Source organism: Polypterus senegalus, chromosome 9, assembly GCF_016835505.1.
Source record: "Polypterus senegalus isolate Bchr_013 chromosome 9, ASM1683550v1, whole genome shotgun sequence".
Lineage (NCBI taxonomy): Eukaryota > Metazoa > Chordata > Cladistia > Polypteriformes > Polypteridae > Polypterus > Polypterus senegalus.
In genome coordinates this window covers 118523551-118541701 of record NC_053162.1, presented here as the reverse complement: position 1 = coordinate 118541701, position 18151 = coordinate 118523551, and the positions used below count along the sequence as shown (strand labels likewise).

Below are 18151 nucleotides of genomic sequence, written 5' to 3'. Positions count from 1 at the left end.
TTCACACCACTGTATTACTTTTTCTAAGCAACTTGGATTGTAAAAATTTCAGTTCATATGAGGTTATTGAAATCTTAACAACAATCTTTGTTTAATTGTATATTGCCAGCTGCAACTGAACAATTCACTTGCTAAAATAATTAAAAATTAGGGAACATATCTATAACAGAGCATATAATGCATTTAAAAAATTTAGTGGTGACACAAAATTCTCTCATAGCTGGGTTTTGAAATACCACATCTCAGAATTACAGGATGAGCTAATATGTCATGATATAAGAAAAAAAGAAAGAATGAAAGAAAAACTAATGATAGAATATACTGTATTTATTATAGCTCATTTTTAGAAAAAATATATTCAAAATGGAAGGTTTCAAATAATTTATTTGAAACATTTGCCCAGTGTCCTTTCTCAAGACTCCCCTAAACTGTCTTGGAAATCCCAGGGATTATTGGGTTAAATCATTCATGTGCTTTTGTTGTAATGCCAGCAGGAATGGGAAAATGCTTGTGTATGTCTGAATGATAGAACTTCAAAATAAAGACAGAACAAGGACAGCCAGAAAGAAAGAATTTTCTTATTTTTAACTTTCTTTGAGAAAATGAAAGTAACACCAAGCTATGGTTCAAAGCTGTTACAACATACCTTGCAGGGAGGAGGTTCAAATTGTTTATCTTCATTAAGAGAATTGCTGCATTCATTGTCACTTTGACTTACAACTCCCTCTTGCTCTGGTAAAGAATCTTGAGATGTCTACAGAAAAATAAGTCAAATACAACAAATGCTAAACTTGCTGAAATATTTATGTGTTCTTTTCTTACAGAGTAACATACTGAAGAGGCATCATGATTGGTGAAAACTGATTTGTGGTCAGAATTGGATTCAGTGGTCCTTTGGGAGAGAAAATGCAAGAATAAATTAACCCCAAAAACAAGTACTGTGGTTGCATTGGACAAACTGTAATTGGAATTTATTTAAACAAAATTCATGTTCTAATTCTAATATTGAGTTAATTTCCAGTGCTTATTTGAGAGTCAGAAAACAATAACCCCTTTCAAACATGTAGGCTATTCTGAACACTTAAACTAAAACACTAGACATTTATTTATATATTTCTTAAGAAAAATAGTTATCTGCACTGAATGTTACATACACATAACGCTGCAGGTTTGCACTGTAACAAGGCAAACGCAGGTTGTACAGATAAAACACATGTAATTTGACAATAGAAAGTACATGAGCTTATGCATACAGTAAACCAAAACATGGTACTAAATATACAGGTCTCTGCAATGGGAGATCATAAAAATACAAATAACACTAAAAAATAAATAAACTTAGCCATAGAAATGTGAGAATGTTTCTTCTATGGAAGATAAGTGACCTCAATTCTGTGCCTGACCTCACGAATCCTGCCCCTTACGCTGCTTTCCACACTTAAACCTACACCAGCCAGGAAGTCACCATTTATTTGGGAAGTAACGTCTGAAGAAGGCTGATATCCTTATCATGCAGAAGCTTTTTGACAGTAGACCCCTCTGTTTTTGATCTAGACCTCATATCTAACATTTCATTAATGTCCTCTGGAACCCCAAATTTCTTCTCTCTCATTTGCATATTTTACAATATTAGTCAAATAACAAAAAATTGAAACCTAAATGTGTCAAAAGAAAACACATAATGCAAGGAAAAATACAATTTATTACATAAAGAGAAACCACAAAACCATGTAAATAAAAGGGCAACTGTGCTGTTAGTGCAATGTATAGTGCCACATTTTGTTCAACCACTCAAACAAAAATGCTACACCTGTCAATAATTTGGTTTGAATCATTAAAGGTGGAGACAATGGGCATGTCATCAGAAAGCAAGAAACTGTTGGTGTCCACTTTTCCCAGAAGTAACTGTTTTGAGGTGTAAAAAGCAACCCAGTACCTACACTGCTGGGACGACAATTTTACAAGTATTCTTGCAAACATCCATCTACAAAATCTACCATTAACCTACAGTCCAGAGTGTGCTGGTGATAAGTGCACTTATAAACACCATTATGAATAAACATGGTGTTTGTTATGTACAAACTGTGACTAGCACAGAGGTCCACAAACAAAAAACTACTTGGGGTGAGATCAGGTAGGCCATTCCTCTCAATCATATCCTTGTAGGGTGTACTCTCATTGCTCATGTGAGCATTAAAATCCCCCAGTAGAGTGATAGAGTCCACAGCAAAACATGTTTTGAGTCCTCTTCCCTAAGTCTTTAAATAGGCTGAAAACTCTGACAGAATTATTGGTGCATAAGCACAGACAACATTCAGAGCCCTTCCCCTCTCATCCACTCAGGTAAACTGCAACATACACACAATGAGCCAGGGAGCTATAAGTAAGCCCAAACCCGTCCAACACTTCTCAACCTGAACAACACGAGAGTGGAATAAACCCCAGCCCCGATTCAGGAGTTTGATTCCAGAGTCCATGCGATGGTTTGAGATCCAGGTTCCAACCCATAGGCCTGGCCCCAGTTTCCCTTTTCTGGATGAGGTTACTGGGTTCTTGATAAAACTTTTCACAGGGGTTAAATGAACTGCATTTAGACTGGTCCATCACCTAGGAACAGTTCACCTCAGATGACTGGGCAATAAAGCTCCTAGGAAGATTTGGACCCCTAAACAGCAATAAGGTGGAGATTCATTAAGGGCTCCAGCAAACAGTTTCTGGTTTTTTTGTTTTTTTTTTTTTTCGATTATTTTGAGGCAAGTTTACATGCAATTTTATTTCCTATTTTGTATGATTTTCTACCTGGCAAAACCAGTACGAAATATATTCCTGCGCTGCATTATGAGTTGTCTTCTCTTGCTGTATTTTTAACATAGCTCGGTAAAACTTGACCGTAAAAATTGTGATGCTAAACAGACTTTTGTGGCAAAAGGGTGTTGCCAGAGTTCACACTAGTCTTAAAATGATTTCCTAAAATGTAGTAAAACTAAACAAGATTACATTCTAGGTTAATAGTATTTGGACTGTATTGCCAATAGATACTGTATTTCTATTTTATTCCTCCTACACCACTGCTTGGGGGGCTTGTTTTGTTCTGGATGTACTCTGACTCTAGGCATGTCAGAGGACTGGGACTTTGTGAAGTGTGGTCTAGCCTCACTTGGGGAGGTAAAATAGGGGGCTCTGGGGGAGGAGAGAAAGAGAGCTAGCTATTTCTGATCTGTCCTTTTTATCCCCACAACAATAGGCTTCATAACCATAACTCCTGGCAATATTGGAAATTAAGGTTCAAGCTATCATGTATAATAATTTACTGCCTAAATTTAAGACTATAAAATGACAATAAAAATAAATACACTGAAACAAGAAATAAACTTACCACTGGGAAAGGAAGAATACTAAATACTAAGAATTAGAAAAACTGGGGAGAAAAACTAAATCAGAAACAAGAGCCAATGACAAAGGCACAAGAATAAACCAGAAGAAAAGACCAAAATTCAAAAACCTAAATTTATATCCTTAAGTTCAAGAATAAGAAATTAATAAACTGGAATCTTGGAAGTTGAGTTTGGAAATTCTGTGTTGGCCCAGACCATTCACAGTTTTCTTTAGAAAAATCTAATTGTCAGTACTGCAAACAAAATGTAATTGTACATTAAATATTCATATTTTACTGTTTACCAGTAAAGTTTAGGTCTGTAGTCTGACATTTCTTAATCCTAGTAGGGGATTCAAAAGAGCCATTTGTGACAGAATGAGCTTATATTTAAGGTTAGTTTTGAACATTTTCACTTTACTGCATCAAATAAGGGGATATATTTGTATTATAATTGCATAACAGTTTAAAGATCTGTTCATGTTCAATTTAGAAGCTTTCTGAACATTAGAACACTCTAGATGAGAACAGGCCATTCAGCCCAACAAAGCTCACCAGTCCTATCCACTTAATTTTTCTAAAAAACATCAAGTCAAGTTTTGAAAATCCCTAAAGTCTACTGTCTACCACGCTATTTGGTAGATTATTAAGTGTCTATGGTTCCCTGTGTAAAGGAAAACTTCCTAATATTTGTGCAAAATTTACCCTTAGTCTAGAGTCACTGTTCTGGAATGTGTTAAAGCAAGATTGTGCAAGCTTGCCACATATACATTTGATATATGATATTATTATATTAAAGCAAAATAATGCCATGCAAATGATTATACATTTTCATGTGTATTATTCCATTGTATAAAAATACATATTTAAAAAAATGAATTTATATTGCAACATTGTTTATTTAGGATGAGAAAAAGATATAGTTAAATAAATGATCTTTTAAAAGGCTTAAATTAAAGTCAGGCTTTTCCAAATTTTCTGTTTTTTTTTTCTCAACATACTGTGTCAAGCAGTAGAATGCAGGATGTGGCATAATGGCTTTTTCAGGTAAGGCCAATGGCACTTTAATTTACTTCCCCTGCTGCTGTAAACCCTATCTGCTCCTGCTCTTCAAGTCACAGATGACACCACTAAAACAAAGAACCTAGAACCTGCATAGTTCACATATCTTTGGATGGGGCACAACACTATATGTCAGAAGCCAAAAAAAAGAACCATTTAAAAGGTAGCCTCACTAAAAATGTCTGCTACTGCATTTTTACTGTATCATAAAACTGTCATTAAAATCACTAGGTCACATGTTCTGAGCCTGCACCAAATTAACATTATTCTGGACAAAAATTTTTAATTACCTTTCAGACAGCCTTGGACTCACAATCCCTCCTAACCCATTAACAGCTGTGTTTGGTGTTCTTTCAGAGGGGCTTAAAGTGGAGAAGGACAAACAAATTGTGATTGCATTCACTACACTCTTGGCACGCAGACTCATTCTGATAAACTGGAAGAACCCAAACTCTCCTCTTCTAAGTCAGTGGGAAACCGATGTGTTATATGATTTGAAATTGGAAAAAATCAAATACTCAGTTAGAGGATCCGTACAGACTTTTTTCAAAACATGGCAGGATCTAATCAGTAATATTTTAGAATAAGTTTATAAAGCACAGAGAATTTATTAATTTAGGTATGTTTACAAGCCTTAAATTTTTCTCCGTTTGGCTTGCTCTCTCTCAGGGGTGGGGATTGATCTGTTCTTAACTCAATTCTTCTTTTTGTAAAAACTTGATTGCTTTGTATGGATTGTAATAAAATTAATTTAAAAAAAATCAGTTTCCATGAGATTTATGCGAAACGCCGTACTGTTGGTGGCTCATAGCGTCTGTGAAGAAGATGATGTCTAATGATACTGAGATTAAATTTAAAAAGCAAACAAGTTTGTCAGACTGAAGGAAGAGTCAAAATCCTAAAGATTTGGGTTTAAGATTAGCAAGATAGTTCTAAGTGCAAATAAACTTCAAATCGTAAACAACATCTTTGACAAAACCTGAAAAAAATGAAACTTGACACCTGTATAGTTAGCATAGTTATTGATTTGGTATTTTCTGAAACTATGTGAAGAACAATGGAATATTTAATAACAGGATTATTTACTATGACATACAAAAGAATTTCAAAACTGTGCTCGAGGACATTTTCAGGTGGACTATTGAAGAAATTTAATGGAATTTGTTCATTTAAATACAACAGGGTGACCTGGAAATTCCTCAGGTCAATAGCATTCACACAGTTTTCTCCAAAGCTTGGATGAAAAAAAGCACACTCATTTTAAAATCCATCCAATTTCTATGCACATTTTGTAATAGTTTTTAAATGAGATAAATGTCAATTGGGTAGTAACACTTCTGCCTATCAGCTATAGTGGACAGCATGTTAATCCAAGACCTAGTTACTGCTTGACACATTCTCCCCATATTTTTATGGATTTTACATTTATATCATGCTTAGCACATGACATAAAATAATGTGATACAAAATCATTTATTGAATCCCAACACAAAAGACTTGCATGTTATGCTTTTTTGTCCACTTCTGAATTTTTGAGTGAATAAGCCCTAAAATTAAATATAGCAGTCTATCTAAGGTTGGTTTTTGTCTTGTGCTGCTAGGATTGTTTTATGTCCCACAACAACACTGGGCACAGTGGATACAGAAAATCAATGATTGAACACCAGCTATCATTTAGTACCATGGACGTATTTCATTCTTTATTTAATTAAGCCTTTAATTGAGATCTTTAAATCAACATCACTCAACAGCAAATACATGGAATGCTACCTGAGCTGATCTGACAGAAATGCACATTTTTAAAATTATCTAATCAGTGCACCAATGTTTCTTTACTATTTATCTTACTTATTTATATTTACTGGTAAAACTGATTAGGCTTTGCTCTTATAATGACCTACCATAATTTGCACATCTATCAATGGTGATTTCCAATTAAAATATAAAGCCATCTTATAGAAAAAGTTACTACATGTTGACTCTGTTCTTTGTGAGAATACAGACTGAATAGAAACCAGCAGATTCTGAGGAATTAACTCATCTCATTAAGACTGTTCTTTAAGTCTAATAGTAATGCTTCTTAACGCATCCAAGTAAGTTAACAAAAGTAAACATTCTTCATTAATAAATACACACAAGAAATGAACAAACTGGAAATGTCAATTAATGAGGATGTAAATCTAAAACAGTTATACAGACCTCTTGCTCAAAGGGATTTGCTCGTTTTACTCCAAGAGTGAGAGGAGAGTCTTCCTTTGGGGAGCTGTCAATGGTCCAATATGAGCCCTGCAATCAAAACAAAACACATCTAATACAATGACATACTGGATTGCTTAATACTATTCTTCAAATGACAACATCAAGAAAGATATAATGAAAAATCTTGCAATTAATAATTACATACATTTCATCCATTTATGCCTTCATTTAATTGTATTACTCTCTAATACAGTACACATACTTTTCTAGAATTTGCCTTTCCTAAACACCCCCCATTACCATACTTTAAACAGTTCTCAGTTCTGCATATAGTCATTCCCAATATATCATAACCCTTTTGTTAAGAGCTTATATGGTGTAATTGTGGCTTGTTTTGCATTAATCTTTAGTCATGTTAGTATTATTATATGCTAATAATATTAATAATAATGTTAATAGTATTAATAATAATACTAATAATATTGTTATATTTATTAATACTGTATGTATTTTAGTAGTTGTTTTGTGACTTTGTTATGTTGCTATTTCATTTTTGTTTTTTCTTTGAGTTCTTCCAATTTTATGACTTGGTTACATGAATGGTGCTATATTTGTGGCAACGACCCCTGTTACTAGTTACATGGTTTTTAAATGATGACATCATCATACTTTCTTTATAAAAATTTGTCCTATGCTCAGCAATTTACTTAAAACTTTTATCAGGCAATCAAATCCTAACTGAGACTAGATTAAGCAAGGAAACGAAAAAGGATTAAGGATTTTTAAAAAATATTTCCACCTTTGACCTTGGTTTTTATTTTGGCTTTGGTGATTTGTTTAGTAAAAATGTAACTTTACTTGCCTAGTAAACTAATACTGTTCAGATCCCTCCTTTAAAATTCAGTCAATTCACATTTCAGCCATTAACTTCCTTTGTCTTTTTTGGATAGTTATTTATTTTATATTAAAAATCACGTTCCAACAGAAATGTGAACATTCTTTCAGTACAGTTCCCATCTCTACTATTAGGTACCGCAATACTCAATGTAAACCTTTATCTGACAACAAGGCATGATCTGAGGCATGTTCTAAACATATTCTACTTCACCTGAAACTTACTCAGGAAAAGTTATTTTCCTGCTCTCCGCAGAATTGCACTTAACAAAACAAGTTTTTTTTTTTAAAACCCTTTTTACATTGATTGCATCAGTTGTAGATTACTAGCATATAACATTTCAAACAGTTTTCTTTATAAAGCACAAATAAAGTGCTATATAATATTTAAATCTGTCAAGTCCATTATAGTGGAAAATAACTTAGTATGATGCTATGGTAAGATGTCCAGGGAGAACTGGAAAACAAAAGCTCCAGTTTACAAGATGCTAGAGAAAATAAATAGCACTGGTGAAAGATACCACTACAAAAACAAAAAAAAAGAAAAGAGAAACATAGACATTATCGACAAGTCACAATCGTTAACGTATATGATAATGACAGTCTCTTATGTTTGCACAATTGCAGTACATGGAACTGGTGCAGATAAAAAGAAATTATAAAATAGCCAAATTAAAAACATACTTTTTTTAAATGCTCCATGACATTAGTCTGGTGTGCCTTGTTTGGTAAAGCATTGTAGATTTATGGTGCATAAGAACAAAATGCTTGGCTTGCAGAATAATAAGCAATCCAGCATTAGATGATTTAACATCATAATTGGAAATGTAAGGAGATGGAAAAAATGAAGGAAGTGAAATATTGTTCTGTCTGGTGTCGCCTTGCATACAATTAACATTTTTAAATCAATTGGAAAGGCAACCAATGTAAAAATGGTAAGACTAGTAAATTACAGTCATATTTTAATTTTTTTTAGTTAAGATTCTTGCTGCAGTCAAATTCTATACTTCTTTGATAGTCCTGCTGTTCAATTTAAGAAAACAGAAAATTATATTTTAAGCAAAAAGATGAAACATTATTCAAAACCTAATCAAGTTTGTTAACCAAAAAGTCACAATAATTAGTCATCAAAAAAAAAAGAAAAAGACTGTTAGTAAAATTCACAGCCAGCTCACAAGCTTCAAAAGATTTATTCACAATCTCGGATGACCAGGAAGTGTAGATGTTGATCTTTATGTCCATGGTGATACAATATTATGCACCTGTACTTCCAGTTCAATTTCCATAGCAACTTGATGGCCAGTGAACCACAAAATGGCAGTGCCCATAACAAACAAAATTATTTCAAGAAATATATAAATAAATTTCAGCTACACTGAAACAAAACAAACAAAATACTAATGCAAGAAAAGGATTCAGTATTCCAGAAAACAATAATAACCATGTAAATTTAAGCAAAAAGCTGTTTCAAAAATGATACTTCTTCTTCTTTCGGCTGCTCCCGTTAGGGGTTGCCACAGTGGATCATCTTCTTCCATATCTTCCTGTCCTCTACATCTTGTTCTGTTACATCCACCACCTGCATGTCCTCTCTCACCACATCCATAAACCTTCGCTTAGGCCTTCCTGTTTTCCTCTTGCCTGGCAGCTCTATCCTTAGCATCCTTCTCCCAATATACCCAGTATCTCTCCTCTGCACATGTCCAAACCAATGCAATATTGCCTCTCTGACTTTGTCTCCCAACCGTCCAACTTGAGCTGACCCTCTAATGTACTCATTTCTAATCCTATCCATCCTCATCACATCCAGTGCAAATCTTAGCATCTTTAACTCTGCCACCTCCAGCTCTGTCTCCTGCTTTCTGGTCAGTGCCACCGTCTCCAACCCATATAACATAGCTGGTTTTACTATCGTCCTGTAGACCTTCCCTTTGACTCTTGCAGATACCCGTCTATCACAAATTACTCCTAACACTCTTCTCCACCCATTCCACCCTGCCAGCACTCTCTCCCACAATCCCCATTACTCTGTACTGTTGATCCCAAGTATTAAAACTCATCCACCTTCGCCAACTCTACTCCCTGCATCTTCACCATTCCACTGACCTCCCTCTCATTTACACACATGTATTCTGTCTTGTTTCAAAAATGATTAAAATTATTAATGTAACATAACCATTCTTGTGAAGAGGGTATTACAGTTATCAGTTTTGCTAAAAACAAATAAGTATGTTAATGTTGAGATATCTGGAGATATTATAAGAGGTCTAACTTTTGCAATATTTCTTAAATGAAGAAACAAAGTCTTAATAATGTAGCTAACTTTAGTTCTGAGACCATAATAACACCTAAATTATTTACTTTTGTGAAATCATCTGATCAAGTTTAATTACAATACCCTTACAATTTTATTTTATGCCAACATCTAAAACTTTTTTTTTTTTATTTTGTTCCTTGTTTAACTTGAGGAAATTGCTGCTTATCCATTCTGTAATGCCAATAAGACATTCAATCAGAGAGTATAAAGCCTCAGAGTCATCTAATGTCATATATAAGTAAATGTGTATGTCATCAACATTACTTTGATAGTTCAGTTTGTGTTTTGAATAATCTAGGAACTATTTAATTTGAGAATAACCTCTTTGGTAAAAACACACTTAATTTTAAATATACAGACTGAGTCCATCTAGTTTCATTAGCTGCTTTATTCTAATCACAGTTGCAAGTAACTTGGCTATATTTCAGCAAGAATAGGTGCAAGGTAATAACAAAGTTTATAGAGGACCTCAGCCCATTGCGAAGCATGGTCATGCACACACAATTAAGAATTAATACAAAACCACACTTAAGAGTAGAAGGGAATCTGGAGCAAAAGCTGCAAAACCACTGGGTGCAATGCAAACTCCACATAAAGGTTAATGTGGCTGGAAATTGAGCCTAAGCCCAAATATTGTAAACCAGTAATAATAATATGCTTGTCTTCAGTATGCTGCCCAAATACTCACATTTTTACCCTAATTCTAAATACAGCTATGTGACACATAACATCTTTTTAGACAATGTCCAACTGCATATACATCTGTGGTCCTATAAGCCTATAATAAAGTTTAGAAATCCTGATTAGATTAATGGACATCGCGAATTCAACAGCTTCCCTCATGCAACACGTTTATTTCATGTCTCTTGTAAAGAAAGAAATTGCACTGTCAATACTGTACTCTACTTTCTATTGTTATTCTAATGTCAACTGTTCCTACTTACAAATGAACAGTATATCATATACAGTAAAAGTATATGCTCTGGAGCATTGTAGCATTATCTCTTTGTATTTAGTCAAAACAGGAACACTATAATATCCCATACAGCTTAGCTTATTACTGCATATAATAATGTACTCACGCAATGCCAAAATCACATAATTTCCTATTTCAAAGAACATATTAAGAAGGTTAAGCAGCACATTCCTGTAATCACATGAACAAAAGTTTCTAAGTGCTGCAAAATAATCTTTAGAGATTTTTATTTCTTAACATATAAGGCATGTCAATTGATTATTCATTATCAGATCTGCTTAACCTGTTAAATAAGTTATGTTAATGCACACTAAACAACTCGAGTGTCAACTTTCACTCTATTGCTTAGAACCATTTAAATATTTTAAAGGGAGACTTATCTACGTGGCACATGCTCCATCTTGCATTAGGTGAATAGTTTTCAATTGAGTCATACTTTTGACAAAGTAAAGCTATACTTTGACATGCAAATCATAAGGAGCATCACAGCTCTACTAGTAATCCACATTATTAATCTGAGCTAAGGTTAAGCACGCAAAACTGAACTTTCCTTTTTTATATCACAGAAAAAAAATGTTATCCTGAAATAAGTATGATATGATTTCTTAAACAAACTGTCTTTGTAGTAAGTAAAAATACCTTAATTAAAAACATGCTATAAAAATCAAACTTGTTAAATGATGTGCTTTTTACATTTTTGTCTAGCTTTGTACTTATACTAAAGTAGATTTCTGAACTGTCATTCATCAAATATTTTCACTTACATTCTCTTACTTAAAAAATTAATTGACCTGGTTTTTCAATTTGCAGATTCTAAAAAATACCAGCTCAAGTGCTCATGACATGTTCTTATGAGATGTGAAAAATGCAAAAAGTGTTCTATAGAGTGCCATTTTTTTCTTTTTGTGTTCATAAGAATTACTTATCAATGCTTTGAAATCACTTCAGATTTTTTTGTCCAGTGCCACCTGACTCACTGGTATGAGAAATCCTCCACATATGATATATCATTCGATGTGACTTGATTTCTAGATGTGCAAGTCATCAAAGTTTTTGGAGTCCCCCCTTTTTTTACCCTCTAGACTTGAAAAACCCTTATTTTAGGCCATTTTTCAAAAATACTTTGTGCAGGAAATCACTCTCTTATGATAATGAGTAATAGGTGTTTATAGCATAAGTGATCAGGACTTGAAGTTGTGCATACCACATCAGCCGACTCCAGGGGTTCACCCCCTAATGGGATATGAGGGGTCAAAGTTACTCCTCTTAACAAAACTTTTTAAAGAATGGCCATTGGTAATACAGGCTCGTGGATTATTGTTTCATGCTTGCTGATCATAATTATGATATTTTTGATATTTGATTATTTGCCAGCTGTCCTAGCCCTCAAAGAGCCACTCTGAGAAAGTTAAAAATGACAAATTTCAAACATGTGGGATATCATTTTGGATGATTTCAAGGTCAGTGGTTATGAATATGATGTTTATATGATGTTATAACATCACTAGCCAACCTGCAGCGTACCATACGCTGCAAATCAGGCCGTTTTTTAAATCATTTTTAAGCACAGGGAGAAAATTAACATTTGAAAATGGTAATGTAATAAATCAGCAAGAAAAGCAACATTGTAACAATGCACGTAAAAAACCAACACACAATCGTCCGTGCGGCGCTCAGGCGCGGAGGGTGGAACGGGAGGAGAGGAGAAGGACGTCCATTCCGCTCCCTCCGTCATGCTAGTCTGCTGATTTCTCGTCCAGTATGCACTGCCTGCTCATGTGCCCACCTCCAACTCGTCACTCGAGTCGTTGTCGTCTTTGCACAGTCCAGATGCACCTGTGACTCACGTAGACTTTTCATTACTCTGTGCGGTTTTGGCTGCCTTTCTATATATAATCCACCAAGACACCCAACCACGGTAGCAGCGAGATGGGAGGGGAGTATGTACAAAGTGCAGGAGCATCTAAGAAGACACATGTTTGTCGCGGATGCGAATTGCTGTATGTAGCTCGTCTTCATATCTGAATTGCGCGATCACATTTGAAAAAATATATCTTTTCAAGTTCTATTTAGTCCATATGCGTCAAACTAAAGGGCCGCGGGCCACATCCGGCCCGGCGTGTAATTATATCCGGCCCACGAGATCATTTTATATACTGTATTATTGTTATTAATGGCCCGGGTATATGAAGCGCTGGTAACACAATAAACTACAGATCCCATAATGCAGCGTTTCAGCTGCCTTGCCGAACACTTACCGCGTTAATCAAGTCTAGCTTATGATGCTGCAAGTTATTGCGAAGCTAGCTCACACGATGCTGAACAGAAAAGTTGATTCTGAAAATAGAGCCTTTAAAAACCGATGGGAGGCTGAGTATATGTTTACTGAACCTGTGTGTCTCATTTGTGGAGCTAATGTGGCTGTAATTACAGAATTTAATCTAAGACGGCACTATGAGACAAAACATCAGGGTAACCTGAAAGACCTGAATGCAATGCAGAACATACAGAAAGCAAAAGAATTAAATAAGAATCTGACACTTCAGCGGAAGTTTTTACCTGTGCACAATCACAAAGTGATTTCAAGTGAAGCTGCTTTTATGGGAGACACAAATGCACCAGTGCAACTTGCCCCACTTTCCCTGTTGCCAAGTAATGTTGAACCAAGTCGTCACTAAGGTGTTCCCAAAATATGCACTTTGCTGATAAACTGAGCACACTGAGTTTGCACGGCGCTTTGGTGACTTTGAAGAACAAAAAAAGTCCGTCTACATGCGGCTCGAACCTTGCGCATGTTTGGTAGCACATATCTGTGTGAGAAGCTCTTCTCAGTGATAAAGACTAACAAAACAGCACACAGGATTCGGCTCACTGATGAGCACCTGCAATCCATCCTGAGAATCTCCACAACACAGAACCTCACACCAAACATAAACGAACTTGTTGCCAAAAAAAGATGCCAGGCGTCCAGCTCTAAAATGATATATGAGCAAAGACAACTGAATGATTTGATTTGTTATTGCTGAAAGGAACACATTTTATTTATATTTCCAGGTTTTGTTATGCAGCATGTTCATATTTGAATTTGTATAATTTTGACAGGATATATTTTTATGGAGAGTAAAATCTTTTGGGATATTTAAAATCTAAGTTTATTTTTTATATAAAATTACATAAGAGTAAAGAAATTTGAATGTTTGTTCTTTTAACGTTTACTTTATTTCTAACTTGTATAATTTAGACAGGATATATTTTTATGGAGAGCAAAATATTATAAGTTGTTTAAGGTTTGAGTTGATTTATTCAGGAATAATATTCCTGTCTGTTTTTACCATTCCTACCAAAGATATTTCTGTCGACTAAATAAAAATTCCTTCTATTTAAAATTTAAATAGAACTTGAACAAATACGATAGTTCATAATATCCACGCAGACTTAGTGTTATCCATTAAGCAGCGTATTGCACTGATACGAAATAGCTGTGTGTGTATATATGTAGATATGTATGTATATGTATATATATGTTTATATATGTGTGTGTGTATGTATATATATATGTATTTGTGTGTATATATGTGTGTGTATGTATGTATGTGTGTATGTATATATATGTGTATATATGTAGATATATATATATGTATGTATATATGTGTGTGTGTATATATATGTGTATATGTATATATATATGTTTAAGTGTGTGTGTGTAAATATATATATATATATATTTATATATATATATATATATATTGTCAGGGATGCCAGGGGCCATGACCCGGCCGGGACGCCAGGAGGGACCGGAAGAGGGTCAGAGCCCTGCCTGGATCACGGGGTTCGCCTTCGGGTTGTTTTGGGGACCACGGGTCAAGGGCATGGAAGCCTTTCCCTGTAGGAGCCCGTGGTCACCGCCAGGAGGCGCCCCAATGCCTTGGGGACTTGTTTCCCCAGCACTCCTGCCACACCAGGAAGTGCTGGGGAAGAGTTATAACGCCGCCCGGAGAGCAGCCGGGAGGACAGCCGGCACTTCCGCCACGCTGGGGCGTAACTAACGAAGAATGCCGGGAACACCAGGTGCTCATCCGGTCAGCTATAAAGGGCCGTCTCCTTCATTCAGGGCTGGAGTCGGGTGGAAGGAGGACGAAGCAGTGGAGAGTGGAGGCGGCCCGAAGAAAGGCATTGTGGCCAGGACTTTGTGTTATTTGGGGTTTGTGCACTGAACTGGGTCTTTGTGACCATTATTTGGGGTCTTTGTGACCATTATTTGGGGGTCTTTGTGACCATTATTTGGGGTCTTTGTGACCAAAGAACTGTAAATAGTGTAAATAAACGTGTGGTGGTTGCGAAAAACAAGATGTCTGCCTGTCTGTGCTCGGGTGCCGTTGACAATATATATATATGACAGCAACACTCATCACTCACAACAGTGACAAAACAATTACATTGACAATCATGTTACGTTATTTTCAAAATGTTTCCTTTTCTTTTTCATTGCTTCTTTAACACACTACTTCTCCGCTGCGAAGCGCGGGTATTTTTCTAGTATATATATATATATATATATATATATATATATATATATATATATATATATATATATATATATATATATATATATATATATATATACACATACATGTGTACATATATACACAAACACATATACTATGGGGTGCCAAATAGGCAAATACATTGATTTTATGAATATATAAAGTCGGCGTCAGAATATATAAAGTCAAAACTTGAATATATAAAGTCATCGCTGGAATATATAAAGTGAAAACTTGAATATATAAAGTCAGCGTCGGCATATATAAAGTTAAACTTGTTTCTGAATATATAAAGTCAAAAGTTGAATATATAAAGTCATCGCTGGAATATGTAAAGTCAAAACCTGAATATATAAAGTCTAGTTAGATTTAGTCATCATTACATAACTATTTGTTTATCATAGAAATTTAAAGACTAAATTCAACTTCCATTCCTACCAAAGATATTTTTGGGGACTAAATAGAATCTACTTATATCCAAATTCAAGCTATTGAGCCGTCGCCTGCCTGCCTGAATAAGTTACCCTCGCTTTGCTCTTATTTTTTTATGTTCATTTAATCATGGCTAGTGGCGGAAAATTTATAAAATGGAAGAAAGATTACACTGAGTATGGCTTTACCAAAACAATTACTGATGGCGAATCGATTATTCATAAAGATTCAATTGGTGATCTGTTTTTCTTTGTTAACCTCATATTTTTTCATACTTCTTCTCAAACCACTTGGGTGCGAGGGTAAAATGAATCAGGAAATGCTGATCAATGTAATCGGTGTACCAGGAAATCATGCATTGACAGAAATTCCCCTTTGCTTGGAATTGAAAGTGTGATTAAATGCATTATTTTTTAACGCGTTATGGAGCACATGCATCGAAGCTTCTCAGCTGTGCTTGTGCTAAGAAAAGGAAACATTTTAAAAATAACGTAATACGATTGTCAATGTAACCTTTTGTAAGTAGTGCCTGGAGGATTCAGTGTGGAGAAACTCTAGAGACAGCGTGTGTATTAATTTGTGGATTTTTGGTGGCAGCGTCACAAAGTTGGTTCCTCAAGACGGCGTTAGCTGCAGAGCTCAGCTCACAGCGAAATGAGGTGAATGGGAGGGGAGATGATGACGTGACTCCCCCACCCGCCTTAACTGTCAATCCCCACAAACACAGTCTCTCGGAATTTGCATAAGCACAGCCCTTTACCTGCAATTTTAACTTAGTTAAAAAGTGATCAAAACTCTCGTTTCTATCCTGCGTCCTCTCATTAAACTTGTATCCCGCATTACCCGTGGGCATGACAAACGCCAGCGGCAGCGTGTCTATGAACTTAATTTAAACTTTAGGTTTACACCGTGCTTTGTTTCCGAAGTAGCAGCACTCATGAATATGGTTGTATATGTAACTCGCTCGCTTATTATTGTTTCACTGCCTTCTCAATTATATAATGCATGTTTTCTTCAGTGCTTTTTGGAGCGCTTCCTGGTTTTCTATGTACTACGTTGACAGTCAGTTCACTTGATTACGTGGGAGGCGTGATGATGTCACACGAAACTCCGCCCCCCACGGCTTTTGAGCTCAACTCCATTACAGTATATGGAGAAATATACCTTCCAGTAATGACCATTACGCGTAGAATTTCGAAATGAAACCTGCCCAAATTTTGTAAGGAAGCTGTAAGGAATGAGCCTGCCAAATTTCAGCCTTCTACCTACACGGGAAGTTGGAGAATTAGTGATGAGTCAGTGAGTGAGTGAGTGAGTGAGTGAGTCAGTGAGGGCTTTGCCTTTTATTAGTATAGATAGATATTGATCTAGTCCTCTAGAGACTTCTATCAGTGGGTGAAAAATGATACATTTCTATTACAATCAAGAATATTTAGGCTTCAAATTTTAAATTGATGCACACACTTTAAATATTTGATTCAACTATTCTTGTTCATTTTGTACATTTACCTCATGAAGTAAATGATTACATTTCTTATGAATAAATGCAAATTAGGGCTTTTACTTTAATTCAGACTTTTTTTGTTGAAAAATAGGTACACAGTAGGCTTCTGTCTGTACTGGTTAAACCACAGTAGTTTTGACAATATTTACTAAACCAGAATTTACTTTACTCCTCCTTGAAATAACAAAGGGGGCTAACTGTTATTGTTTTTTCAAGAACAGAATTCCAGTCAGCCATTTTTCATGATTCACTCTCCAGACTTTCTCCTTAAGATAATGTGTCAGAGCAATTTCTTTTTTTAATTATGTTATGCTGTCACTGGATGATTTCATTTGTGTTCCTAATCATTAATTTTCAAGAACCTTATACCACCTTCTTTTGTCTTTATTTCCTTTCTTCCTCCATGCTACTTTGTTAATGATACTGCTCTTGAAATTCCTATAATTTAATAGCTCTTGTATCCTGAGTTCATTTTTGACCATTACATTGACATGTTTATCCTAGCTTGTGCACTTTTGTTTTCTATAATGGAAAATAACAACAACAGTGTATTTCTTGTATAGCACATAACCACACAAGGAGTGCCGCAACAGACTTTAACAGGCCACGTTTTTTGAAAGCCCCCAGCCTTGACTCCCTAAGAAGACAAGAAAAAAACTCCCCAAAAATATACTTGTAGGAAAAAAATGGAAGAAATATTGGGAAATGCAATTCAGAGAAATCTCAGGTAGGTTGGGCATGCAATGGGTGTCAAAAATATGGTAAATACAAAACAGAACACAATAATCCTCTTCACAGAGCTCGATGGCTAGTCTATTATTGCCACCTCAGGAATACAATATAATAGTAC

The 18151-nt window shown here is 35.3% G+C and overlaps 1 protein-coding gene across 4 annotated transcripts in view; it reads right to left on the bottom strand.

The window, feature by feature from the left end:
• foxj2 (forkhead box J2) overlaps nucleotides 1-18151 on the bottom strand; it is a 112726-nt gene that overhangs the window by 46043 nt on the left and 48532 nt on the right. For all 4 annotated transcript variants that reach the window (XM_039763623.1, XM_039763624.1, XM_039763625.1 and 1 more), the window contains exons 4-5: nucleotides 6635-6721; nucleotides 647-754 (exon numbers count right to left, since the gene is read on the bottom strand). In XM_039763623.1, the coding sequence (XP_039619557.1) occupies nucleotides 647-754; nucleotides 6635-6721 (195 nt within the window). The remainder of the gene's footprint in view (nucleotides 1-646; nucleotides 755-6634; nucleotides 6722-18151) is intronic.